The 26,741-nt window shown below is 42.8% G+C and overlaps 1 protein-coding gene across 3 annotated transcripts; it reads left to right on the top strand.

Moving 5' to 3' along the window:
- RNF19B (ring finger protein 19B) lies at window positions 1-26,327 on the top strand. 3 transcript variants are annotated; one of them, XR_014785195.1, is made up of 10 exons: window positions 1-960; window positions 13,500-13,705; window positions 15,401-15,545; window positions 15,899-16,061; window positions 16,544-16,658; window positions 22,427-22,567; window positions 22,965-23,172; window positions 23,845-23,976; window positions 24,779-24,991; window positions 25,496-26,273. XR_014785195.1 is itself a non-coding variant. In XM_084816135.1 (9 exons), the coding sequence occupies exons 1-9, from the start codon at window positions 203-205 to the stop codon at window positions 25,965-25,967; spliced, it is 2,337 nt and encodes a 778-aa protein (XP_084672261.1). In that variant the 5' UTR covers window positions 13-202; the 3' UTR covers window positions 25,968-26,327. The 3 variants fall into 3 exon arrangements, 2 of the variants coding, with proteins under 2 accessions (XP_084672261.1, XP_084672260.1); XM_084816135.1 differs by lacking the exon at window positions 24,779-24,991 and having other exon boundaries at window positions 13-960; window positions 15,404-15,545; window positions 25,496-26,327; XM_084816134.1 differs by lacking the exon at window positions 24,779-24,991 and having other exon boundaries at window positions 23-960; window positions 25,496-26,327.
- The last annotated feature ends 414 nt before the right edge of the window (window positions 26,328-26,741 follow it).

Raw genomic sequence — 26,741 nt, 5'->3', positions numbered from 1 at the left:
GCCTGCGCAGGCGCGCTCGAGGGGCTGGGCGGCCGTTGGGTTGCCTCAGCAGTCAGCCAGTGGGTCGGTTGGCCGCGCGTCTGCGCATGCGCCCCGGTTTTCCTTCGCCTCACTCCACACTCTCTCTCGCTTTACCTCACAGGCGGAGCGGAGCGGAGCGGAGCGGAGCGGGCGACGCCGCCGCCGCCGGCCGCCCTTCGCGATGGGCTCGGAGAAGGACTCGGAGTCGCCGCGCTCTACCTCCATCCATGCGGCCGCCCCGCCGGCGAAGTGCCCGAAGAGCGGCTCGGCGCAAGGCGGCGGCGGCGGCGGCGGCGGCGGCAGCACCGCCAGCCGGGGCCGCCGCCGCCTCCTCAGCTTCCAGAGCGTCTTCTCGGCCGCCGCCTCGGCCGCGTCGTCGTCGGCCTCCGGAGCCGGGGTCCGCCGCCGCCGGGCCAGGGCCAAGGCCCAGCCGGAGCCGCCGCCGGCCAAGCCCGCCCCGGTGGAGGAGGAGGAGGAGGGGCCCGGCCCGGCCGCGGCGGCGCTGCTGACGAGGGAGCGCGCGCCGCCGCCGCCCGCCTCGCCGCCGCCCGCCCCGACGACGGCCGCTGCCGGGGAGGGCGATGCCGCCGCCGCGTCGTCGTCCGCCGCCGCGGACTGCGAGGAGGGCGAGGAGTCGCCGCCGTCCGAGCTGGAGTGCCCGCTGTGCCTGGTGCGGCAGCCGGCGGGCAACGCGCCGCGCCTGCTCTCGTGCCCGCACCGCTCGTGCCGCTCGTGCCTCCGCCAGTACCTGCGCATCGAGATCACCGAGTCGCGCGTCAACATCAGCTGCCCCGAGTGCAGCGAGCGCCTCAACCCGGCCGACATCCGCCTCCTCCTGCGCGACTCGCCCCATCTCGTCGCCAAGTACGAGGAGTTCATGCTCCGGCGCTGCCTGGCCGCAGACCCGGACTGCAGGTGGTGCCCGGCCCCGGACTGCGGGTGAGAGCGCGCGAGGGGGGCGGGGGGGAGGAGCGCCGAGTCGCGGCGGCAGCGGGGGCGAGGTGCGTTTTGCCTGCGCGGTCGGGTTCCCCTTACAACAGCCCTGGAGGCAGGCTGCTGTTGATTTCACCCCGCGTTGCAGAGGGAAGGGGGCTGAGGCCGAGAGAGAGACCTAGCGGGCTCTTGCGAGAGGGGAGATTGAAACCACATTCAAACCAGGGGCTCCATGATTCCTAGCTGTATTAGTTCGGTACCATATCAAACTTACATAACAACAACAACAAATGATTGGCAGCGTGGCATCGTGTAAGCTTTCAGGATTCACATCATTTCTCAGTTGCACTCGCACTTGAAGGGGGAGAGAAGTTTTTTGAGGGCTACGGTGCTGAGCTGTGTACAGTTTAAGACTTCATCTGTCAAAGGGTGTCTTCGTAGGTATGAAGTATGAGAGAACTGGAAAGCATCCATAATAAATAGAAAAAAAGAGAGAATTAGTCTCAAGATGCTGAAAAACTAGTTTTATTCTTTAGGAAACCCAACGCATTTTGGCCCAATATATTAGTAATAGCCTTCCTCAGGGGAATTCTTGAGGGTGATCTGTCTATCTTGAAATGTATGAGACAGTTCTGACAGAGTTCTCAGAAGGCTTTATTAAGAATTCCTCTGAGGAAGGCCATTACTAATATATTGGGCCAAAACTCATTGGGCTTCCTAAAGAATAAAACATGTTTTTCAGCATCTTGAGGCTAGTTCTCTTTGGATTTCTTTAAAGCTATGCCATTCTTCTATGCCAGCTGTATACATGGTGTGTTAGAATAAAACAACTAAGACAGATCCCTGCCGTAGAATTTACACACTACTTTCTCTCCACTGTCATTTTAGTCTGTAAACTTAATGGTCTAAAATGACAGTAGGGAGAAAATAGAGTGAAGTGATGGAAAAATAAGGAATGGATATGAAATAATGGTAGATGATTACAGATCCTTGAGCACTTTTTTCTGTTGGGGATAAGGATTTGAGGGATTAGTGGGAAGTTTTGAAAGGTTTTGTGGGAGAGGTGAGTTTCATGGAAGGACTCAATATTTTGTTTAGTTCACACACTGCTTCATTCAGGAAGTAACGTAGAGTAGTGCCTGAGCTATAAACCAGGAAGTCTATAGTTCAAATTGCACCTCTGCCATGAACTCACTAGGTAACCTTATGCAAGCTGCTTTGCCTCTACACCGTATCTGCAATATTGGCGTAATATCACAAAGTTGTTATAAATTTTGCAATAAAATGTATGGGAAACACTTTGAACACCCAAAAGCACTCTATACATCCTAATAAGTACTTATTTTTACTCTTGCTCTTTGCTTTATCACCACACTAAAAAAAAGTGGCTATTCTGTTCCCCTGTATTGATTAAGGGTAATATGGGGGATGTTACTTTGAAATGGTGATAAAACTTCTGCTGGATCTTTCAACTGTCATTTTAAGACAGAACTACTGCTGATCATGTGCATACTGCATACCAGCAAGGCAGTGTCCAGAAATGATTTGCCAGTATGAATATGGTGAACTCCCTCCTCCCTCCCTTCAGAGTCTAAAGAAAGAGATTTCTTAGCCTCCTTAAGGGTGCAATCTTATGCATGTTTAGACAGAAAAAAAGGCCTACATCTCCCAGCATGCCCCAGCCAGCTGTGATGGCTGGAGCATACTGGGAGATGTAGGCCTTTTTTTCTTTCTAAACATGCATAGGATTGCGCCCTAAGACAGCTACTTTGGCAGCTTAATGGTTATAATTTTGAAAGATTGAGTGAAAGTTTAATCATCAGATATTTTTGAACTGCCTTAAGATGTACTAGAGACTGCATGATGCAGATTTTAAAATCAACATGCACCTTGCCCACAGGTTTACATTCTAAACTTACATAGGGGATGGGGAAGTGCATCTGTGAGCAATCCCTCACTTTACACGGCTTAGATAATTGTGAAAGACAGCCACGAGGCATGAAAGGGTCCTTTTGTGGGAAACAAGTTGTGTGTAAGATCAGCCTTTCCATTGCAGACAGCAAACACATTGACTAGGTTCAAAGGTCATGGTGGCGATTCCTGGGCTGTTTAACCCAGGAAAATTGTGGAGATGAGGGACATGTGAGCTGTGCATGAGCTGTTTCTGCTTTTAATTAACTCAGGAACCAACCCAGAGTTTCTGGGTTTGCCCGTCATGAAACAACCCAAGACCTGGGCATTCCTGGGTTGCTCATTAAAAGTGGAAATGGCTTGCGTGCCCTCCTTGTTCCTGGCAGCTCCTGGGTTAAACAACCCTGGAATTGCCACTGTGATGTGCAAACTGCACATGCTTTACAAGATTAGTATGCCCCTTTTCGTTGGTTTTGTGTGTGTTAAACTGTACCCTCTTACCTGTTATTGGAGGAAAGCTGTGTTATTGAGCTGTTCATGTGTAAAGGGCATGCGTCTGTAAACAAAACTATATGCTTTACAGGGATTTGTGCTTCTGTGTGAAATCCGCAATAGGACATAAGTGCAACAGCACCCTCCTGACCATGTTCCCTAGCAACTGGTGAAATAGGCATACTGCCTCTGATACTGGAGGTACCGGGTGTTGCTTGGGTTTCAGGCTGTGATTGTATTTTCCTCCCAGAAGTTACTTTCTAAAATGCCAACAATCGGTGAGTCTTTCCCAGTCCTCGTTGCGCCATCCTCTTTTGCATTTGCAGGAGAAACTGTAAGTGTTGGCTTCCCACTAAGAAGGAAAGCTAAATGAAACTGCTGGCAGACCAGAATGTGTAGAGCTATGGGGGGAAAATGTTGAATCACTGTGATTCAACATCCTGTTAGATAAGCTGGAAATGGCCTGACCCTTGGCAAATTAACATGGAGTCTTTTTACTTTCACTTCTGTTTTCTTGTAAATCAGCCTCCTCAAAGTTTCTCTGGCACAGCATACAGAGTACAATAGAGGTTCTTTAAGCCTTAAAGTTTAAGTTCTTCAGCATTTGCCTATAAAACATGCAACTTAAAATGGTGATGGAAGTTATAAATAGTCTTGGGGTTATACTTAATTAATTAATATTAATGCCTCATATTCTGTAGATTCCTGTCAAACATACTGATGTTGAGCATTGTTATTCAGCAGTCCAAAGTTATACCGCCTTGTGAAAAATTATGCATTTGATTTGGGTATATAAATGGCGTTCAGAACTTGAAGGTAGCAAGCACACCACCCACGCGCTAGCTCCACTAAATACTGTAATGGAGTTATTCTGTGTTATTTAAATCAGCTAGGATTTTGTTACCTCTTCTGTCCTTCTACTCAGCTGTTGCAACATTTTTCAGTTTGGATGTACAACATAAAACAAGCTAGTGTGGAACAGTTTGCCTTGCTTATGATAATGCTACTGCTGTGGTAAGCTTCTGAAGGTTAGGTTGTGATTTAGCTGTTTGTAAAATAAGATATTCCATTTTGGTTCCCTTGTTTTCTGAGCCACCGGTTTGTACATGATGATCCTGAACATCACTCAGAAACATTCCAAAAGAAGTTGCAGTGCTCTACCCTCTGTAGCAAACTTGAGAAGCTTCATGGTAGTGCTGGGTTTCATGCTGTTTACTGTTAGAATCTAGATTTAATTTTGTTAAAAAATTACCTCTCGTGGTTGCAGAGATTAATTTAAAAATGAAGTGGCACACGTACCAAGTGACTGAAAGCAGGGAGACAAGGAGGGAAAGACCAGATTTATTCTAACATTAAAAGTTTCAATACAACTTTTTACATTTGCAAATAATAGATTCAGATTAATATTGTACAATTAGTGGCACAAAATCCAGTTGTAGTTTTGCATATCATTTGCATACAGTAGATACAATGTATTAGATGGTGAGGTGTAGAATACTTTTGGAACCAACGGTGAGATGGGGTATGTGTTCTAATGAATATCTGTTACATCTATATGGAAGACAACTGCACACAGTGCCAAGATAAGTAGGTGTGTTGTCTTGAGTGGTACCTAATGGCTATTGGTGGTTTTTGTTGCTCAGAAAGATAATATTTGGTTTCCTACTTTGCTTCTTACATGTCTGATACAGAATCTTTGTCCCATTCATTTCATATACCACCTTTTTCTGTGAGATTACAGCAAAATCATGTTCCAAGAAACATAGCATGCAACATAGTGATGACTTCTGCATCCCACCCATGTGTTAAGCATCTTCATAAATTGACAGGCTTAGCTAGGGAGGTAAAGAGCAGACATAACACAAGAGTGTGTTTCCATGGTGATGCTGGTCTTCTGGTGCACAGTTAGATCTGCATACAAATCTGGAACTACCTTTTTCATAGTAGTCAGGTCATTCTGCTGTCTGACATTTATTTGTTGCTTTGTATTTTCCCCAGAAACTTGGGAAAAAATTCAAAGCTTTAAAATTCATTCTGTTGGCATAATTGAGTGAGTACAGTAGAGCATGAATAAGATGGGCCATGTATTTCACACTCACAGCTAGTGGAAGTGAGAGGTGGAAGGCATCTTGCCAGCTGAAACCAGGGTAGGAGCAATATCCTATTAGCAAACTCTTTCTCCGAGCATGGATACTTATTATTATTAATTATTTCTTTATTACATTTCTATACTGCCCTATAGCTGAAGCTCTCTGAGCAGTTTACAAAGGTTATGCACCCAAAAACTTCAAGGTATGAAGAACTGCAATAGGTGTTTTTTTGTTTTGTTTTTAGAAAACATGGGGTGGTGGTGGTGGTGGTGGTGGTAGAGGAGGAGGAGGAGGAGGGGAACACATAAATAAGGAATGAACGTGCTCGGTGGGCATGGAATGCTAACTAACTGTTGGATGGGGAAAAAACAAAAAAATATGGGGAATGGAGTATCCTAGAAAAGGGCATAGCTGGCTGGCTGGAACTCAGAACAAGGGCATTCCACCCTGCATTATTTTGTTGGAGGCCCCACTTGTGCATTCTATTCTCAGATCTGGAGTGTGCACAAAAAAGGCAAGCAGCTACTGTTGCAATTGCGGCCTTCCCTTACCAGGAAGTGGCTGACTTGAAGCTGGCGGGGGTAGGTCAAATCTGAATAGATGTAGTTTAGTCAACGTAGGTGTTCAGAGGCAAAACATGAGAAGATGAAAGCAGACTTGAAAATTCATTCTTGGTTTCTATTAAAGACTAAAAGGTATGTCATTAATACTATGTCAGTGAGTTTGCTGCAGTCAGCTGTCTATTTAATTCTGGTTGTGAAATAGAATACTTGTGGGGCAGCAGTTGTCTTTCAGATATTGATGGGCTGAGATTGTTAGAGGGGACTTAATTCCTTAGTAGGGACTCTGACAAGAGTTGGGGAATCTATGTGCTGGATAGTCAAAGCCTCTTTCCCCACCTGTTAAGAGATTATGAGGCTTACAAAAAAGGCAGTAGCTGGTATGGATTCCCTGGCAGCTGCTTACAGATGGCACTATGCAGGTTCTCCTCTCAGAAAAAGGTATGAGTCTTTCATGGATGAGCAGGCTATCTGGAGCCATGTGTGCTATAAAGTAATCTAAATCCTGCAGTTTGAAAAATTATGCAGCTTAGCACACTGCCAATATATTAAATATACTTTATTCTCGTTGCATTTTCAGGGATTTTTCTTTCTGCTGAATCTGATTGGGCTGGACAAGTAGAAATTACCTGGGTTTTGATACAGGTGGCAAGGAGCAGGAATCACAAAGAAGGACAGGAAGTTGTGTCCCCCTACCTTGGAAGTCACTTCTGGGCATGCAGTTGTTTTTTGAGGCTTTTCTAGGGCACTTTTTAAAAGTTCTTTCTCTATAACCATAGCTGGAAGGTTGCAGATTCACAGCATTCATAAGGAAGTAGAGATGCTATGGGTAGAGAAAGTTGTAGTTCTTGTGACTTGCAGTGTTATGGCCATGCATATTTCTTTATCTCCCAGTTTAAGCATAAATGTTGTTGAGTAAGACTTTAGCTGCAGTATCCTACCATGAATTGAAAGTTATCCCTGTGATCAAAGGTGGCTTTCGTTAATACATCATGTTTCTTGTCTGCATCATTTTTCTCTGCTAGTGCTAGGCATTCTTACATATTAGAAATACAGAGCAGTTCTACGGATATGCATGTACCTCCATTTCTGTTTTGGCCCTGCAACTTGGTAGGCACATATATGATGTTTGCCCTTAATAATTTTTATTGTGCTTGGGCATGATGAAGTTGCTTATGCTCTCACAAGATGTGAATCATGTGACCTATCCCAGTGTTCTCATGTTGTTATGTCTGAGAAACAGTAATGCAACCTGAATTGCATTAATATTACTGATCAGAAGAATAAAGAAGGTGATTTTTATTTTCTGTGACCCTAACAGAAACTTAGAACTCATGTTATGCAAGAATATTCCCCTTGTGCCACTGTTCTCTGATGCCAGTTCTAGCCCATCCATGAAGTAGTATAATATTCATTTACGGTTTTTCTAGGCCACCTTATAGGATAGTGTCCCCTTAAGGGAGCTTACAGATATAATATGAATTACAATAAAATAACACAACTAAAATATATCAGAAAACTAAAAACTATTTAAAAAATAGAAAAACCAGCAGCATACGTTTAAAACTTTCTTTAACCTAGCATAAAATATAATTGCCAAATATAAAGCAACAGCCTATAATCCAGAGTTTAAAAGCTGATGTCTAAAAGTCAGCGATTCTTGCTAAACAGCACAGCTAAAAGCAGTGAGACATTTTATTTATTTCTTAACTTTATGACTCGCCCTATAGTTGAAACTCTCAGAGTAATTTACATAATAAAAGCAAAAACGATAAAACCAATGATAAAGCCAATAATAAAACATACTTTATTAAAAAGTATTATTTTAAAAGCAGCAACAAAAAGTCAGCATTTAAAAGAGAAAAATAAGCAGCTAAAACCAAGGAAGATTATTTTAAAATGCAACATTATAAAAATAAAGCAAACAGCAGTTAAAAATACTTTTTAAAGGCCTGGCAGAACAAAAAGGTCTCTTCCTGGTGCCAAAAAAGTCAACAAAGTAGTTGCCAAATGGACTTCTCTAGGGAGAGCATTCCACAATTTGGGGGCCACTGCAGAAAAGGCCCACTCACAAGTAGCCACCCACTAAATCTGAATGTCTGTTGGCATTGCTCAAAGCAGGTTTTCAGATTAGTAAACTAGCTTTTAAGGGCACAATCCTTTGGCCGCTAGTCAGCAGCTAGACGGCTGTAGGATAGGTCAGTTCCTGGGAACCAACCTCAGAGCCCACGCTCTGAGGTCGATTCCCTGAGAACTGACCTTCACCTCCTCCCGCACTGCCTCATAGGCAGTGTGGAATGGCTCCATGCTCGGAAGACGATCCAGTGTGTCGTCTGGCCACCACTTCCCACCCCACAACTTCCTGTGGCTAGGCAGTTGAAGTTGGCTGTCTAGCCACAAATGCAGGTGGCTGCCCCGCTTTGGATAGGTGGTCATCTCTGAGTTCGGAGGTGCCACCTATCCTGGTAGGATTGCTCCCTAATGCCTTTTTAAAGGTCATCACTAATAGGATTAACCATATATGCTTTGGGGGGAGGTTCCATAAGCTAGGGGCCACCACTGAAAAACACCTTATGTCTAGGGCCTGCCAGTCTATCTGATCTCAGTGGTGGGCCAGTGAGCAGGGCCTCTGATGCTGATCTTAGGGTATGGGCAGGTTCATATGCATGTAAGCTATCCTTCAGATTATCCAGTCGCAAACAATTTAAAGCTTTAAAAGTCAAAACCAGCACCCTGAATTGGGACCAGAAATGCACTGTCCACCAGTGCAACAAGAACAGTATCAGTGGAACATGTGCCAGCTGGCTCTGACAAGTAACCAAGCAGCTGCATTTTGGACCCATTTACATTTCCCAGTTCAGTTTTTTTCCTGTTATTTTTTAGCAGTCTTTACAGACCTAAAGTCTCTTTGTTGCTTTAGGACAGTCTTCCCCAACCTGGTTCCCTCCAGATATTTTGGACTTCAGCTCCTATCAGCCTCAGGCAGGATGGCCAATAGTCAGGAATGCTGGGCATTGTAGTCCAAAACATTTGGATGGCACCAGTTGGGGAAGGTTACTTTAAGTATGTAAAGCAGCCTTTATGTCCCTAAAGTTATGTTATATATAACTTGGTTTGCTCATAAAATTATCATTATATTTGAAAACTTTAAAAAGTGAACTCAGTAAATTTTTAGTTACTGTCTGAGTAAACTGTACTTTTAAAATTTAATATACCAAACTTGATAATTTTATGAGCAAACCAAGTTATACGTAACATATTTTAGGTTCTTAGTTTATGTCTGCCCAGAGGGAACTTCAGCAAGTAGTCCCTGAAACATCTGAATAATCCAGAAGGCAGAAGAAGCAGGAAGAACTGGAGGCAGAGGAAGACAAGTCCAGGAACACAGGACTCCGCAGAACAAAACCCAAACTGTCAAAAATGTACATTTTCTTCCATATTATGATATGGTCTGGACTCTACTCGCATGTTGGAAGCTGAACATGACTTGGAGCATCCCAAAATTTCTATAATTTTAATACGGAATGGAAGAAATAACTGCTGAGAACCTTAATGGAGAGAATTAAAAAAACATTTCCCCCATGACTGGGAATCAGGCTTCCTGCACTGAGCAGGGGGTTGGACTCGATGGTGTTGTAGGCCCCTTTCAACCTTATGATTCTATGAATCTGTGATTCTGTGACTTCATTATTTCCAGACATTTTACATCTCTCGTCTTTCTATAAAATTCTTCTTATTACATAGTTTTTAGAAATCATTTTGTGGGAGTAAAAGCTTGGTAACAATGTATAAATACCTTGCCTTAAATTCTAAAAGAAAATATTTCATAATCCAAAGCTGTTCAATTTTTCCAATTTATCAGAACCCCCCCCCCCCCCCAGTTCTTGGAAAAACTATTTTTTTCCTGAATTGTTGTGGTTTTTATCTGGGCCCTTACCTCTCTAGTCTAGTCTGGATGTAATTAGCGAATGCATAACTATGTTGTACCCCTTTCGGTACAAAGTGAAGATCTTTTTATTTTCCCAGCATTTTAACATTCTAGTCTTTTGTCTCTGCTGTTTTAAATCTGTATTTTAAACCTCTGCATTGCTGCTAGGTTTTAGTCTGGTTGTACTTTTGTATTGTAGTTTTAAGCTTTCATATTTTCAATTGTTTTATGCTGTACCTTTGTTCTTAGTTTTTGTGAACCGTCCAGAGAGCTTTGGCTATTGGATGGTATTGAAATTCAGTAAATAAATAAACTGAGGCAAGACGTGCGTTCTCTAGATCTTTGTACTCGTGTATCAGCCTAAGCTGATAAAGAGTTCCCTTAGCCATTACTGCCACCTGTACTTCAGCAGACAGCTCCGAGTTCAGGAGAACTCATAGACTGCGCACGTGGTCCTTCAGAGGGAGGGCAACCTCATCTAATGCCAGTTTTAACCCTCTATTCAGATTGATCTTGCCTATCCACAGCAGCTCTTTCCTCTGGAATAAACCTCTGTTTGTTCACCGTCATTCATCCCTAAACTGCCATCAGTCTTTTGTTCAAAGAGTTACATATCCTCCCTGCTATTTGTCAGTGAAAACTACATGTCATCTGCATAATATTGTTTGATAAATCTGTCATTTAGCTCAAACTCTTCTCCCTTCTCATTTACATCAGGGGGTGGGCAGCTTGTGGACTACAACTCCCATTATCCTTCACCATTGGCTATGCTGGTTAGGGCTGATGTGAATTGAAGTCCAACAATATCTGGATGGCCATATGTTGCCCACCCTGCTGACTTACATTTTTATCTTTCCCCAATCTTTTCAATTGGCATACTTAATGTGAAAAGAAGAGACTTCCTGGAAGCCAGACTTTTCTTTCTAGATCTGGAGGTGTAACAGCCTTGTAAACAAGTCCACAAAGTTTATTAGCCTGTTAAAAAAAAGTGTCACTGGCTTGATGGGGGCTAGTTGACAGGCTGTAGAGCTCAGCTCCTCCTGCAGCAACCCATTGCATTTTTATGCTGGACGTAAAGGAAGAGGCTTCATTTCTATGCTGTGCACAGAGGAGGGACAGACCACCTCTTCTGCCAGCCTGCTCTACATGTCTGCATGCAATTCTTTATCACCTATGGCTAACAGGCTACTGCTTTAATACATGGCTGAAGTATTAGGACTGTTTGGAATAAATCACAGTGTTTAATCAAGATACATGCTTTCCATTTTGAAATGGTGGTGCTTTCTTCTTCTAAAGAGATCCAGCTTTTCTCCTTCTACCATGTAGAAGAATTCAGTGAACATTTTTTTTTAGCTCTTATAATTGTTTAGTGCAGCTGGTTGGAGCAACACAGAAGAGACACAGTCTTGTGGCCCCTCTTTAAAGCCTAATCAATTTATTGTCGTATAAGTAAACAGTGAGACCAAAAGGCCATAAAATGCATGAGGTATAGTCTAACATTTCTATGCCTGCTGATATTTTAGAAACAGTAATGTATGTTAGGAGGAGCCAGCAAGGTATCTAAGGCTGAACTGAAGCCTAGATTATATGACAAAACTAAAGGAGGAGTATGCTATTGTGAAAGACATCTCAAGAGATTGTAGCCAACAGGTGTGTAGAAGAAATGTTAGAGCTATTAGATAAAGCTTGATACTGTTGTGAGTTACATTCACCTAGACTCTGAATATGTAGAGAAATCAGAAAAGAGGTAATATTGGCTAAGCTACCTTACAGGCCCTATAGTAGAGGGATCTATGGAAAGAGCCAAAGCCTCAGTGGGCCAGGTGGGGAATCACCATGGGCCAGAGGTTCCCCGTCCCTGCTAGAGGGAAATACTAGTAATACTGGAATTTGGTTTTTAGGTATAGATGGCTGTGTTTGTACTGCAAAATGAGGTAATAGGTTAAAGGATCTCTTATTGTATCTAGTAGAGTTTAAAAGTTTCCTTCTAGGTATACTTTTGGATTTCTTCTTGGATACATATTAAACAGTCAAGTTCAGACAAACACACTGCTCTCTGTTCCATATTGTTGGCCTGCCTTTAAGATCAGTTAGGTTGCTGAGCACTGGGGCAGGGCCTTCTTGCATGTTTGGGCTCTTGCTTGTGATGTTTAAAAAGGCTTTGAAAACCTACCTGTTTAAATGGCTTTTAATTAATGTGTGGAATTTGTCATGCAGCTGTTTTAGTGATGTTTGTTGCTGTGGCTCTGGGAATGTTTTTATGCTGACCGCATTATATTTTAATGAATTGTTGACTTCTGTATTTGTCAAATTTCAAATGTTTATTATACCATATTTTTATTTTATTCTTGTGTTTTGTTTGCTGCTTTGGATGGACTTGGTCCAGGAAGGTGGCTTGTAAATATTTTAAAAAATTTAAAACTCCCATCTTAAGTGTTCTTGGATATTTGGGGTGGGGGGAGGCTTTTTTCATATGAGTTCCAGGAAATGCATGGAAAGTTAGCCTTTCTCTGAACAAGGTTATACATTATCTGCAGACCTTCAGTTTAAGGGAAATGAGGTAATCAGGTGAGGAAAAGAAGAATTGAGGCTCAAGGCACTCAACTGTTATAAACTTGGTAACTTTCAAAATTTGCTTATGAGATACTTTGCCATCCTGCGTGCAAAATGCATGCTCTTCGCCCAAGGCAACCCTTTTGGGGCTTACAAGCAGGCAAACCAACCACAGACCTTGCATGTAGGGAAGCAGCAAAGAGTTCAGCCTTAAATCAGTTAGGTGAGCAGTGACGTGGCGTACCTTCCCTTTCAGAATTTTAAGGATGAACTCCAGCCTTTCCCCCTACATTAGAACAGTATAAAGCTTTTTAAAGGGCAGTATCTTAAAGGCAGTAGTCTATAATAGACTCACAAAATGTATTTTGAGCTTGCAATCCTACAAGTAAAAGACTAGGTGATTTTCTTAACTGGGCCCAGTTACTGTTAAATTGTGTGTGTGTGTGTGGGGGGGGTTATAAAAGAGAAAAAAGGCTAGTCAGATTGTGTTTATTGGATTGCAGATCCTTCTTTGTGGAGTTGGGGAGGGCTTCCATGACTAGGGATTTAATTGTTTACTTCTACTCTTTACCTTTCCCATGTACTCCAGTAAAGATAGTTCAGTTTGTCAGGTATATTCAGGGTCTCCAAAGTACAAACTCCAAGTCATTAAGGGAGCTGGGAAACCTAACATCATAACAGGCCTCCCATGTTCAGAGCCGTTAGGGTGCTTTACAAATGAGTCAGTCAGGGTCTTGCTCTGGGCAAAAGGTTAATTATTACTGAGGTCAGTTTGCTGATGTATACTGCATCAAAGAAGTTAACTACATTTCAGCCAGATACAGGTCACAATGTAAATCTGTAAGAGAGCTAGGCTTGAGTATATCACAGCTGAATTGAGCAGTTCTTTGCAAAGAGGATGGGCTGTGTAGGCATATTTCATTCAGTATTGTCAATATGCATTCCAGAGAAGACTGTGCTGCCATTTGCTTTTGCCTGGTTAACTATCTTGGTGTTTGCTTTTTTCCACAGTTATGCTGTTATTGCCTATGGGTGTGCCAGCTGCCCCAAACTGACATGTGAGAGAGAAGGTTGCCAGACTGAGTTTTGCTATCACTGCAAACAGATATGGCACCCAAACCAGACTTGCGACATGGCCCGCCAGCAAAGAGCACAAACTCTGCGGGTACGGACAAAGCACACCTCAGGCCTCAGTTATGGACAAGAATCTGGCCCAGGTATGCATTAACAATTTTCTTGCTATTTGCTATTGTAGTTGCGTTTGAAGTTCTGGGGAAGAGCTCTCCCTGCTGATGGTGTATTTTCTGGGATCAAAGTGTGGGCTTTAACACCTGACATAGAACCTGGTGATTTGGTGCAGTCTAGTGTCTCTCGCACCACTATATTTTCATGACTTCTGTACAAAGTATACTCACCTTCCTAACAAGTTTAGCCTATAGGATCAACTATTAGTATTTGTTAGTTATAAAAGTTATTATCAGCCTTTATACCCCAAAGTTCTCATAAACAGCCCCATATCTTTTATCTCCATTGCTTTCACCTTATTTTTTCCTGACATGCTGTGCAGGTTGCTTGTTTGTGGGGTGGGGTTCTGTTGAATCTTGTGATTTTACACTCATTCATTTAAGAGGTTGGACCTAAGCACAGTTGCATGCCAGTGTACTTAGCAGTATGGCCCAATTGCCACTATATATAATATTTTAAGATTATTTCTAAAGGGATATATCCGTTTAGGATATAAAAACAATTAAAGGAAAATTCGCAAAATTTGTGACTGTTATTGACATATGCCATTTTTCTAGATGAAAAACCATAGTTATGCTGCTTTGAGTTCCAAGGAAGAAAGGCAAGAAAGCAGTGTAATAAATAAAAGCCTCCTCTCTGAAATATGTAGTTTGGCTTTTTAAAGCCATAACTAGTCATACTGCCCATTCCTTATGCTTTTTGATCTGGCTGCTGCTGAACTAAAGACCTTTTACCTACTTGCAAGGGTTCAAATCAGCCTCCTAGTATATGTCAAATTTCTGATGGTTTTGGTATTGTTACCAAATTTTGAGAAGCAAATAGGTTTGGGCAGGGAAGAAGCTTGAAAGCTCCCAGTGCTTTAGTAATGATTGCAATAAACTTGTATGGCCAGATGGAGATTCCCACCGTAGCCCATGCTAATATACCATTTTTGGTATGAATTAATTGAATTTATAGAATTACTCTGCTACAAAACATAAAAATTAAAGTTATTAAAATATCAAATTATTTCAAGTGAATTCTGAAAGATGCTTGAAGCTCAGACATAACAAAAAGTGCTCAGCTAAAATCAAACCTCATTCTTAGATTTGCACGCTAACAACAGCAGTGCATTTTGGTAGAGTTTAGGACATAGGAAGCTGCCTTATACCAGGTTGGACTATTTGTCGATATAGTCTAGTATTGTCTACTCCAGTTTGCAGTGGCTCTCCTACGTTTCAGGCAGAAATCTTTCTGCATCACCTGCTACCTGATCCTTTTTAATTAGATGCCAGAAATTGTACCTGGGACCCTTTGCATACACAATGTGTGTACTGCCACTGAACTGTGGTCCTGTGCAGTTTTGTCTATTCTGTCTAGAATATGTATAAATAATCAGGGATTAATTATTTGTCAGCCACAGTATACCCTTATGCTTTTAATGACTAAGGCTATGATCCTGAACAGTCAGTTATATTGAAACTGATGGGATTTCCAAGGCTTGGGCTGCCAGATGATTTAAGCCCTGTTTTTCCATTCAAACAGATATGGGCTGGAAGAGTAAGACCATGTAGGTTCCTCTTTCCCCTCCTTTCTTACAATGAAAGATCTCAGTGAATTTCAGTTGCTTTTAGGAATATATTTTAGTTGTGTGGAACTTGACTAGTTTTCCTTCTTCACTTCCATAGCAGATGACATCAAGCCATGTCCGCGCTGCAGTGCCTACATCATCAAAATGAACGATGGCAGCTGTAATCACATGACCTGTGCTGTGTGTGGCTGTGAGTTCTGCTGGCTGTGTATGAAGGAAATCTCTGATTTGCATTACCTCAGGTAAGTTGGAGAGCAAAATGCTCTCCATCTGCTCTGCCTTACTAGGCTGTGTTTCTTGATGCATGCTTGTGTCCCCAAACCCGCACCAGCCAATGCACACAGAATCCATTATGATGTGAGTACAGCAAAACAGGTATAGTGATTTGTGTTGTTGTACTGAGAAATTGGGTCTTGAGAGGAGAACAAGATTGGGGAGGGAGGGGAAATGTCTCTTGCTGAGTAGCCACTTGGTTTCTCTAGACACTTCTAGCTACTTGGAAAAAGAGGTTTGGTAGGACCTCTGTAGGCACACATCCACCTTCCCACCATTTTGAATTCTGTCCTCCTAAGGGCCAACTATAAATCTCTTGCAGTCCTTCTGGTTGCACATTCTGGGGCAAGAAGCCATGGAGTCGTAAAAAGAAGATTCTCTGGCAGCTCGGAACATTGATTGGCGCCCCAGTGGGTATTTCCCTCATTGCTGGCATTGCTATTCCAGCCATGGTCATTGGCATCCCTGTTTATGTTGGGAGAAAGGTAAGCATAAAAGATGCATATGTTGAAGCTAACAACGTACAAGCCTGAAGCTTGTGGTGGGATGGTGATGGTGGTTCTGCAAACTGCCCCTGATAAGTTAGAGGGCGTTTTATGGTCAGCTATTGCCATAAAAGTGGAGACAGCTTAGTGATAATGAAAAGTGTTGCATTAGGAGACTTGGGGCTGGTGTTCTTTCCCCAGAACAGATCTGTGGTGGGTACTAACTGCATGTTTATAGCTTGCATGTATAGTGTTTCGTGATTAGAAAAGTAACCTCCCCAGGACATCTTCTTATTACTGACCCTTGCTTGTCCCTGCTCTGTTTTCTGCCAACCTGAGAAAATTTGGGGTGTAGTGAGACTTCCATCTCTTCAGAGCCTATTAGCCTTTTCGTTAGTTTCCTTTCCTATGCTGTAAACTGTTCAAAGCTGCATAAGTGACATGCTTTTCCTTGTTGAATTGCCTGTTTCCTTGATTCCCAGATTCACAGCAGATATGAGGGAAAGAAAACTTCTAAGCACAAGAGGAACCTGGCCATCACTGGTGGCGTAACCTTGTCTGTGATAGCATCGCCTGTCATTGCTGCTGTCAGTGTAGGTAAGCAGATGAGGTTTGTGTTTATGAAGTGCATGAGGGTATGCTTTGACTACCATTATAACCTGACAGTGGTTTTAAAAAATTCCAACCACCACCCCAAAGCAAGTTTAGATAGGTTGGAACTTAATTATGTGGAAATGTATTTAGAATTAGGATGTAAGACTTTTCTAGAGCTTATTGGGGGGCTGGTGTTCCTGCCCTTCCCCTCAAGCAGAGAGAGTTGCCCTATCTCTGCATGCTTTGAGGAGTGCCTCCCCACTCAGTTCTCTTGTAACCATTGCAAAAGTGGCATCGTGAGGTCTTAGAGAGAGTCAGGGAAACAAACATTTTTTTATCTGCCACTATATAGCTATGATGTTTTTCTGTTGGTTTAATTAATCTGGTCATGCCATCACAATTATTGTTCTATGGAATTAGTTTGTAGGGACTAAATTTTTGCTACTCCTGCTGCTATGCTGCAGCAGTTTACTTTAAAAATGTAATGGCCATTGGGGTAAAGTCTTAAGTCTACATTAGATGACATAGCGGCTGCCCTATTTGCTTTGTGGAAGGTTCCAACATAGAAGATTGTCCCTGCTGCCAGAAATGTGCAGATAAGCTTGCAAATTTGTCTAGATTATGTGTCTTGCTCTAGAAATTAGCCTTGACTGCTACCTCCTCTGATGTAGCTGTGTCCTGGCTTCAGCTGAGGCTCATAAATTGGCCTCCATTCCAGCTGCACTATCTTCTGACTTCACCCAAACGATGCTACAGTGCCTATTCATCTTCTTTGTCTGTAAACAACATCTCCTGCCTTCAGTGCTGCTTCAGACGGCCAATTTTGGGGGTCCAGTTTTGGAAAGGAAAATTATTGCTACTCCTTTGAATAACTGTGATTACTGCAAGAGAGTATTCTACGTATTCCTGAGCAAGTTCAGTACCTAGAGAAATCTGAAGGGAAGCCCATCTGGCTTGAGACTATCTTCATTCCTATTGATACTTTAATCCTTCGTTGTATCAGCCCTCCACCCAATAACTTCATTGGTGCTTATCTTTTGCTGTGGTGTTGGTTTGTCTAATCAAGCTGTACCTTTGTCCTCTGTATCATTGTATTACATTACTTCCAAAAGCAGAGTCTTAGTTCTGTCTACTAGCCCTATCTGTGACACAATAGATTCTTCTTGCTGCATGAACTCTCTGTAGCTTTTGCTACTCAGATGGTTAGACTGGTACCTATTTCTAGGTTCCTCTTTCCAAGTTCTGTGTCAATTCTTACGTTGCATCTTCTCTTTTTTCCTACATAGTCTACTGTGTCCTTGATTTCAGTTTTGATTCTGACCTCATACTTGCCCATAGAATCACCTTTGGCATCTCCTCATCGTGAAGAATACTCCTGTTTTGACTGAGTAGGGTTCTAGGTGGTCCCCAGATTAGAGTTTGCATCTCTGAACCCTTTCTGAACCACATCATAAGAGACATTAAGCTAATTCATTTTTTTCTTTGTTTAAAACATTTTTATTCTTCCATTCCTCCAGAGAGCTTAAGGTGGCTAACAAAGATAACAGGTAGAAGCCATAAATTCCCATTAAAATGTCTATTACAATAAAATATTGAACAGTAACAGTAAATACATATTTAAAACAGACAGTTAAATGATTGCAAACCAAGTGCTTTCCTAAAAAGGAAGTTTTTTACCAACTTGTGAAAGGTCATTAATAACGAAGAGAGACAGGCTTCCCTCAGAAGCGAGTTCCAAAGCCTAGGCACAAGCCCTGAAAAGGCCCTCTCCCTGGTCCCAATCCCTGGTCTTGATAGGCAGACAGGTTCATACAGAAGAAAGGCAGTCTTTCAGAAATCATGGTCCAAAATAATTTGGGGCTTTAAGGGTCATCACCAGCAGTTTTAATTGTGCCTAGAAACAAAAGGTAGTGCAGCTGTTTCAACAAAGGAGTCACATGGTCTCTATATTTGGCTCCTGTTGACAATCAGGCCAACACATTCTGGACCTGTTGTAGTTTCTGAATACTCTTCAAAGGTAGCCCCATGTAGAGAGTATTGCAATTACTGAGACATGATGTAATTAAGGCATGTCCATCATGGATGGATCTGCATTCAACAGGAAAAGGCATAGTTTGCACATCATTCACAACTGGGCAAAGGCACAACTGGCTGCAGCAGAGACCTGGGCATCCAGAGTCAAGGCCAGGTACAGAAGAAACCCCAGATTGCCAACTTGCATTTTCAAGGGGAATGTTAGCACACTCAACACTGATTGACTCTCAGTTCAGTGACATAAGCACCTCTGTCTTGTCTGGATTAAATTTCAATTTGTTTGTCTACCTCCAGTCCATTGCCTTCTTCGGGAAACAGTTTAGGACCTCAACAACCTTCCTGGAGTGAGATGAAATGAGAGATAGTTGGGTATCATCTGTATATTGATAACACTGAATCCCCAAATCCTGGATGACCTCCCCCAGCAGTTTCATGTAGATATGAAATAGTATGGGAGACAAGAGAGAACCCTGAGGGACACCATATGTGAAGGCATCAAACTGTAGTCTTCCACCACCTTCTGGAACCAGCCCTCCAGAAAGGACTGGAACCACTAACACCATGCCCCTAGGTCCCATCCTGGCAAGCTGGCCCAGAAGGATACCATTGTTGATGGTATCAAAAACCACTGAGAGATCCAGCAGAACCAACAGGTTTGCCCTCCCCTGTCCAATTCCCAACTGAGTTTACCCAACTCAGGACCTCTATCTTGGTGCAGTGAAATGTCTTGGGCTCAAGATCTGAAAAGCCCAACTGCCATTCTGTGATTTGATCTTTCAGCTTGTTTCTTCGGGGACAGCTACTCCAGTGTCATCCCCTGTGTTGTCTGCACTATTGCAAGTTACTAAAGAGTTTTGTGAAGGACGGTTCTCTACCCGCACCGATTTCTACACATCCATGCCCAGATTCATTACAAGTAGAGAATATTATGAAACTGTGTTCCCTTTAACCATCCTGTTGATATCCTTGATAATTCTATATGGTTTGCATGTGTAGGTCTAAAGGATGCTTACTTTTGCATAATCCAGCTGCAGCATTGTAGATCCTTCACTTTCATTGGTAATTCCTGCTTACTGGTATTATGTCCAATCCTTCAGAATCTCTACAGCACTGAAAGCCTTTACAAAACATTATTGACCACACTCTTTTGTCACAAAGGATCTTAGTTTTCCCGTTTGGAAGCAGCATTTTGACCCTGGTTAATGAAGGGTATTCAACTCTTTCTCAGGGTGTTTGTCAACAAATACAAATATGTTGGAACTGCTATAATCTATCACATTCATTGGGCTGTTCTGGATTTTATGAGATTCTGAACTTGCTTCCTACAGGATTGAACATGCAACATTATTTAAATAGTATCAGATTTTTCTTCTATATCCAGTCTGGCATACCTTAGGTCTCATAGCATTGCTGTCACCCATGTTTTCATCTTTGCATGTGACTGTTACAAATCTGGTTCTTCTCCCTGTTTTGACCACGTCTTGATGAACAGAACTTACTGTGCCTTCTGATGTGCTTCATTCTCTGCACAGGTGGATGCTCAAATCCAGTCTCCTTCAAAGATAGTTGTTTCCTTTTCCATCCCTTACTATGACTCTTTCAATAGATGTGCATCATTATGGGGTAGGAGATGCCATTGCAGACCATACCATCACCAAATGGGCAGCCCTTAGAGCATTCTGCCTTTATCAATCATTTGGAATTAGCAGTGCTTCTATCTTAAGAGAGTGCAGGTGGTGATAAACAACATCAACACCAAATATTACAGTAACAAGCAGGGAGGTACAGCTTCCTGGACTCCATGCACAGAAGTGATGCATCTCTGGGACTGCTGCATATGTCACTCTATATTCCTGATCAAAGTACATTGCAGGACCAACAACAGTCTCTTGGCAGATGCTTTAAGTAGTGATAGCAATGGTGCTTATAGATGGGACTTCTCAGAGTTGCCATGTTCCTAATATAAGAGATGCTCCACACATAAATTTTCACTGCGCTCTGAATAACAAGTGCAGATGCTTTCATTCCTGAGCAGGTATGAGATGGGGAGAATATTGGCATTCTTCACCAGTTTGGTTGTGCAGCTTGGTAGATACATCCCAACTTGAGAACCTCCAATGAACTAAAGTAGATATTTCTGAATGAACAGAAACCTTTCAGTTGGAGGTCTTATAGTGGAAAATGGACCCACTTTTGAATATTTACTGCTTCTCATAGTTTAGAACCTATGCCCAGCATTTGATATTTTTGCATCTGCTTTTGGGAGTACATTCAATCTCTTCCCTCTGGATGAATGTTTCTGCAATTAGTCCTGCTATAGAAGGGTGTGGCATGTTTTTACACCCCTGAACAACTTCCTGGAAGAACTTCACTGAACTGTAATCTGCTGCTAAGGCTCCTGCACCAGTGTGGAGCCTCCCTGTAGTTATACACCTCATAGTTGCAACCTTTTGAGGGAAAGGAAGAATCCTCCAGGTGCAGAGAAGTATGCTTTATTGAATCCAATACATTTTGAATTGAATCCTTCAGGGGCATTCAGGCATAACAAAAATGATTTCCTTTCCGTATCGTCTGAAGCACCTGTGACTTGAGACGTCTTACTCAAAATAGCTTCTTCTTATCACGATTGTATCTCTCTAGAGTACAAGTGAACTCTCAGCTTTGCATTTTGACCTGCTTTTCATGAAGACAAGGTAGTACTTTGACTAGACGTCACTTTTTAACCTTGGCCAGGATATAAACTCATTAATCTGCCCCCCTCTCCAGCCTAATGATAACTGGAAGTGTGTTTTGCACACATCTAGGATCAGTTGGATGTCAGTTGAGTCCTTGCCTTCTGCCTGCATAGAACCAAGGATTTTTGCAAGAACAATCTTTGATGTGACTCTTAGTGCAAAGGCAAACTGGTTGCAAAGCTCTCTTGTTTGGTTGTTCTTAGTACCACTCTTTTTTACCAGTTGGCCAAACAGCTTGTAGCCACAAATATTAAGGGATCTTCCACTTGAAAAATCACTACTTCCTCAGCATATTTTCATGGTGTTTTTATTGGACTTTTGCAAAACTTTGTCCATCCTATCCATGTTCATTAAACATCATGCCCATATATTGATGCTGCATTTGGAAGTGTTTTTCTCCTGAGGCTTTCAGTAATGTAAGAATATCCATGTCCAGCTATGTTAGTTTATCCATCACTCAGCTATGGGGCAGCACAGTGACTGCAAAAAAGAAAGTCAGGTCACTTACATGTAACTGCTGTTCGTCAAATAGTAGTGTGTGCAGTCAGCATAATCCATCTTCCTTCTCAGCTGCTGACATCCTGCGTCTATTTCTGGGCACTTCCATGGTGGGCAGAAGATATCTGAGTGAGATGAAGTTCATATTGGCCTTTTGGCATGCACAGATAGGGCACATGGAGTACCATTCCTTGCCTAGAGCTCTAGAACGTTCTGTAGATGCTCTGTGCAGGAGCAAGACTTAACTGTGACACCACAAATGGCCACTTGAAAGAAGAGCATTTACAGGTTAACAGTCAGTCGCTCCTGTATGTATGAGTGCAGTACGTGCTCCTCCAACGTTCTGTTGGTCTTAGTCTATGGGACTAATTATTTTCTATAAGGGACTGGAAACAGTACTTGGATAGAAGCTCCTTATACTGGGGTGCAATGCTCTGTACTGAAGAAACTTCCCTACCTTTTGGAATTCTTGTTTCCTAATAACATTCATCCTTTCCTCCCCAGGGATTGGAGTCCCTATTATGTTGGCCTATGTCTATGGAGTTGTGCCAATTTCTTTGTGCCGAGGTGGTGGTTGTGGAGTTAGCACAGCCAATGGAAAAGGAGTTAAAATCGAGTTTGATGAAGATGATGGGCCAGTTACAGGTAAAGCAGGAACCCACTGTGGTCTTAATCTTGGGATGGAAAACAACCAGGGCTGTGCTCAACACAGAAGTTAGGGCGGATTAGGTAATTCTGGTGGGGTGAGTTTGTAAATCCAGTTTGAGAGTGTAAGCCCATTTCTCTCTTGTGTGCAAGTATAGAGAGACACACGTGCGTGTGCGCGCATACACAGAGTGCAAGTAACATTTTTACATGCATATTTCTCCATGTGCTGCACCAATTTGATAAAGATGAAAATATTTTAAAATCACTCGGGTATTTCAGTGTCATTGTGCTACTTCTATATATGTAGCTCTAACTGCGTAGTATAGTAGAATAGGAATGGCACTGTCAAATCACCTTTTCCTCATGTTCCTTCATATATATTTTTCTGGTCTAGTGGCAGATGCTTGGAGAGCTCTGAAGAACCCCAGCATTGGGGAGAGCAGCATTGAGGGTCTCACTAGTGTGCTGAGCACAAGTGGGAGCCCCACCGACGGACTCAGTGTCATGCAGGGCAACTACAGTGAGACTGCCAGCTTTGCTGCACTCTCAGGAGGCACTCTGAGTGGTGGAGTGCTTCTGGGTGGAAAAGGAAAGTACAGCAGGTAAATTCATTCCAGCCATGGCATATGTGTGCATGTGTAGTATCATGAGGTTTGGGACCTAGTCATAAGTTAGAACACACGATTGCTTCTGTTGTACAACCCCAAGTGGTTATTGCCATGCTACAATGCTTTCTGTGCTGGCTCCATGGTTATCTTGTAGAAATCAAAATGAACTGGGTCCTTAACAGAGTTAAAAAGCTTTCTCTGTCCTCTTTCATACAGTGCCTTTTAACATCCTCTTGGCACAATGACAAGAGAGCTTGCCATATGATTCATAAGGTTACACCACAGTTTTTCCCTCTGAACCAGCTTCCAAGTCAGGTGGCTGTGTAATCAGACACCCTTCCCACACTGTAGCCAGGAATCTGACTGTAGAATGTACAGAAACATGTGCTACATAGGAACTGTGTGAGTCATGGACACAGACATGACCCTGATGCTGTTCAAGAGAAAAACACATAAAGCTAAAGCTCAGCCAAATGAAGACAAGAATGGAGTGAAAAGTTGTTACTTAAAACTGAATCACTTGGTGCTTAATTCTCAAGATGTCTTAAATAACTTCTTGACTAGACAAAACATAACTTCTTGATGTATGTTTTCTGCCTCGGTTTAAGTGGGATTGGGGAAAACGACATCGACATAATGAGCCTTTAATTCCTGTCTCTTGCCCAGGTTGGAAGTGCAGGCTGATGTGCAGAAAGAGATCTTCCCAAAGGACTCAGTCAGCCTTGGAGCCATCAGTGACAATGCCAGCACACGAGCAATGGCAGGCTCCATTATTAGTTCTTATAATCCCCAGGACAGGTATGTCAATTCCAGTTGGTAGGACACTGGGGTAAAGGCGATGGTCTCTGAAGAAAAGCCATCACTTCAGGTTCTGAGCCTGTTAGTGCATTTAGCAGAGTCCCAATAATGTGTTTTCTATAAATAACTTAATTTTGCAAGAGGAGTCTTCCCTTTGATGCATTTATATGGAAACAGAATGTGACTTGTGTACTCTGTATTCAAGAAGGCATGTCCTGGGCTGCTAGGAGATCCTGCAAATATCATAGCATATATTTCTCTTTAACTAGAGGGACTGACTTCATAATGTGTACTGAAAAATTAACTGGAAGCCAAGACATAAGTCACTAAAAATACATGTGGTGAATGCTTCATTATTTTGATCCTAATTTCATTAAACAGTAACTTTTCAGAGATCTTGTTTGCCAAATTGTTTCTGTTCACATTACATTTGTGTGTCAGTCTATTTCAGCTGTCACTTGCTTGGCTTGGGGCAGGTGGCAAGTTACCAATACCTTTTGTATAAAGTTATGTGGAGTGTTTTTAAGAGTGACCTCAAACGGATGGGCAGAAAGTAGACCTCAGGATTTTTTGGACATCAACTTTCAGCGTTCCTGACCATTAGTTGTACTGGCAGGGGCTTCTGGGAGTTGAAGTCCAAAACATCTGGAGGTCTATGTTCTGCTCATCCCTGACCTAAAACTAGGGAAGGGACCTGAAACTGAGTGACAGTTCAAATACTTGCAGGAGTAAACCATTCTATTTTTGTATTGGTTGTAGAATGTTATAATGGAGAACCACTCTCTCTTTATGTGTCTTGTAGCTTCAGGGTCTCCTGCACGTAACAGCATGGTGGTAGGTAGGGGCCACATTGTTGATGTGTCTGTCGTCCATGGTGATGTAAACATAGCAAGAGCAATGCTGGATCAGACCAAAGGCCCCTCTATTCCAGCCTTCTGTTCCCACAGTGGCCAGCCCATGGGAGGTCCATAGGCATGACATGAGTGTAAGAGCACCGTCCTGCTTGTGTTTCCCGGCAAGTGGCATCTTTGTCTTTGGAGCAAAAGGGGTTCAGATGTATTTCAGGGCTAAATTAAATATGCCAAACAATGTATGGTAATACCTTTCTTTTTCATATGCAGGTTGAGGGTCACATGTTTGCTCTGCCATGTTTAAAAGCAAAACACAAACTTTCCTCTGCTGTGTCAGGGAGAAGGCAAAGCTACAACCATTTTTCCTGACATACCAGCTTTCCACATGCCATGCTTATATATAGAAAAGAATGTAAATGTTCAATGCCCTGTGATACAGCCCAGGAATGGCTGTCATCTGCTATTCCTGCCTGTTTGAATGTGCCTCAGTCTATAATCCCAGTCTATATTATGTCATTTCCCATTGGAAATGACATAATATATCATATATATTGGGCTTTTAAGAACTGTGTTAGTATTGTTAGCTTGCTAAAACCCTTAGGAAAGGGCAGCTACTTCTGAAAACAAATGTTATAATCTAGAACTAACCTTGTGTCCTTTCTCCACAGAGAGTGTAACAACATGGAGATCCAGGTGGATATAGAGACCAAGCCAAGCCATTACCAGCTTGTTAGCGGAAGCAGCACAGAGGATTCTCTCCATGTTCACACCCAGATGGCAGAGAATGAGGAGGAGGAGGAAGAAGCAGAAGAAGCAGAAGAGGAGCAGGGACAGATGTGCAACCACCAAAGCTGTGAGCAGAAAGACTGTGTTGCCAGCAAAACCTGGGACATCACTCTAGCACAGCCTGAAAGCATCCGTAGTGACTTGGAGAGCTCGGACAGTCAGTCGGATGACGTGCCCGACATTACCTCGGATGAATGCGATTCCCCCTATCCCCAGACTGCTGCCTGCCTGCATCCCCCAAATGCCAGAGGTGCTGAGAGCCCAAGTGCCCATATTGGCCAATGTGCCCAAGCAGAGGGACACAGGCCAGAGGAGATAGTCTCTACGCTGGAGTGCATTGAGGCCCGAGTATGAGGCTGCTCCCTCCTGAGAAGAAGCACACTGATTGTTACTGCCTCTACTATGGTGAGGACAGCTGTGTCCTTGTTGGCTTTTGTTTCTGATTCCCCAGACTGCTGTCCTAGCCTGCCTCTGGGGAAATGGCATTTCTTACATGATGATAATAAACCCTTGATCTTTTTTTTTTTAATTTATTGGTTCAAGCGCTTGGTGATGCTCTGTGAGTTGTGTAAGAGTGTACATAAACGTGTGCGTGTACATCGTATGTCTGCCAAACATACGCCTAAAGAACACCTTTAATAAAGATTCCTGTTACCATTCAAAGTGGATTCTGTTCTCCCTTTTCTTAGAACCAGTAAATTCTTCCCAATTTTCTATTTCATCAGTTCTACTGTTGTGAAATCTGGGTGTGGCAGGGAGACTTCATTTCAGCAAGAGTTGGATGAAAAGTTTATGTATTTGCTGCCCTCAAGAGGCCTTTGTGATCCCTGCAGTTGCAAGTTTGCTTTGGACCATTGGTACTGCACATCAATGGTAGCCAACTGGGTGTCTGCCAGATGTTTTCGGCTACAACTTGGAGGGCACCAGGCTGCCTACCCCTGCTGTATGGTGTTGACTATTCCAAGGTTTATTAAGTGATGAGGATATTGAATATCTCACCATTTCTGGTTTTCGCTTGCAGAAGTGAAGAATACATTTGAGCTTCACAGGAAGGTGCCAGAGGTGAATGGTTCATGCTGTGGACTGTCTTGTAATTAGTGTAATTTGTGCATCTGGCCCTCTGAGCTT

The sequence above is a fragment of the Heloderma suspectum genome, chromosome 10 (genome assembly GCF_057233095.1).
Source record: "Heloderma suspectum isolate Gila_16-S chromosome 10, 16-S_ref, whole genome shotgun sequence".
In the NCBI taxonomy this organism is placed as follows: Eukaryota; Metazoa; Chordata; class Lepidosauria; order Squamata; family Helodermatidae; genus Heloderma; species Heloderma suspectum.
This window is presented reverse-complemented; position numbering and strand designations above follow the sequence as displayed.

Excerpts from the sequence above, each read along its gene's own strand:
- RNF19B (XM_084816134.1), top strand. The coding sequence starts at position 203 with ATGGGCTCGGAGAAGGACTCGGAGTCGCCGCGCTCTACCTCCATCCAT. Across the intron at positions 15,546-15,898 it reads TCTGATTTGCATTACCTCAG|TCCTTCTGGTTGCACATTCT; the intron begins GTAAGTTGGAGA and ends AATCTCTTGCAG. Across the intron at positions 16,659-22,426 it reads CATTGCTGCTGTCAGTGTAG|GGATTGGAGTCCCTATTATG; the intron begins GTAAGCAGATGA and ends TTTCCTCCCCAG.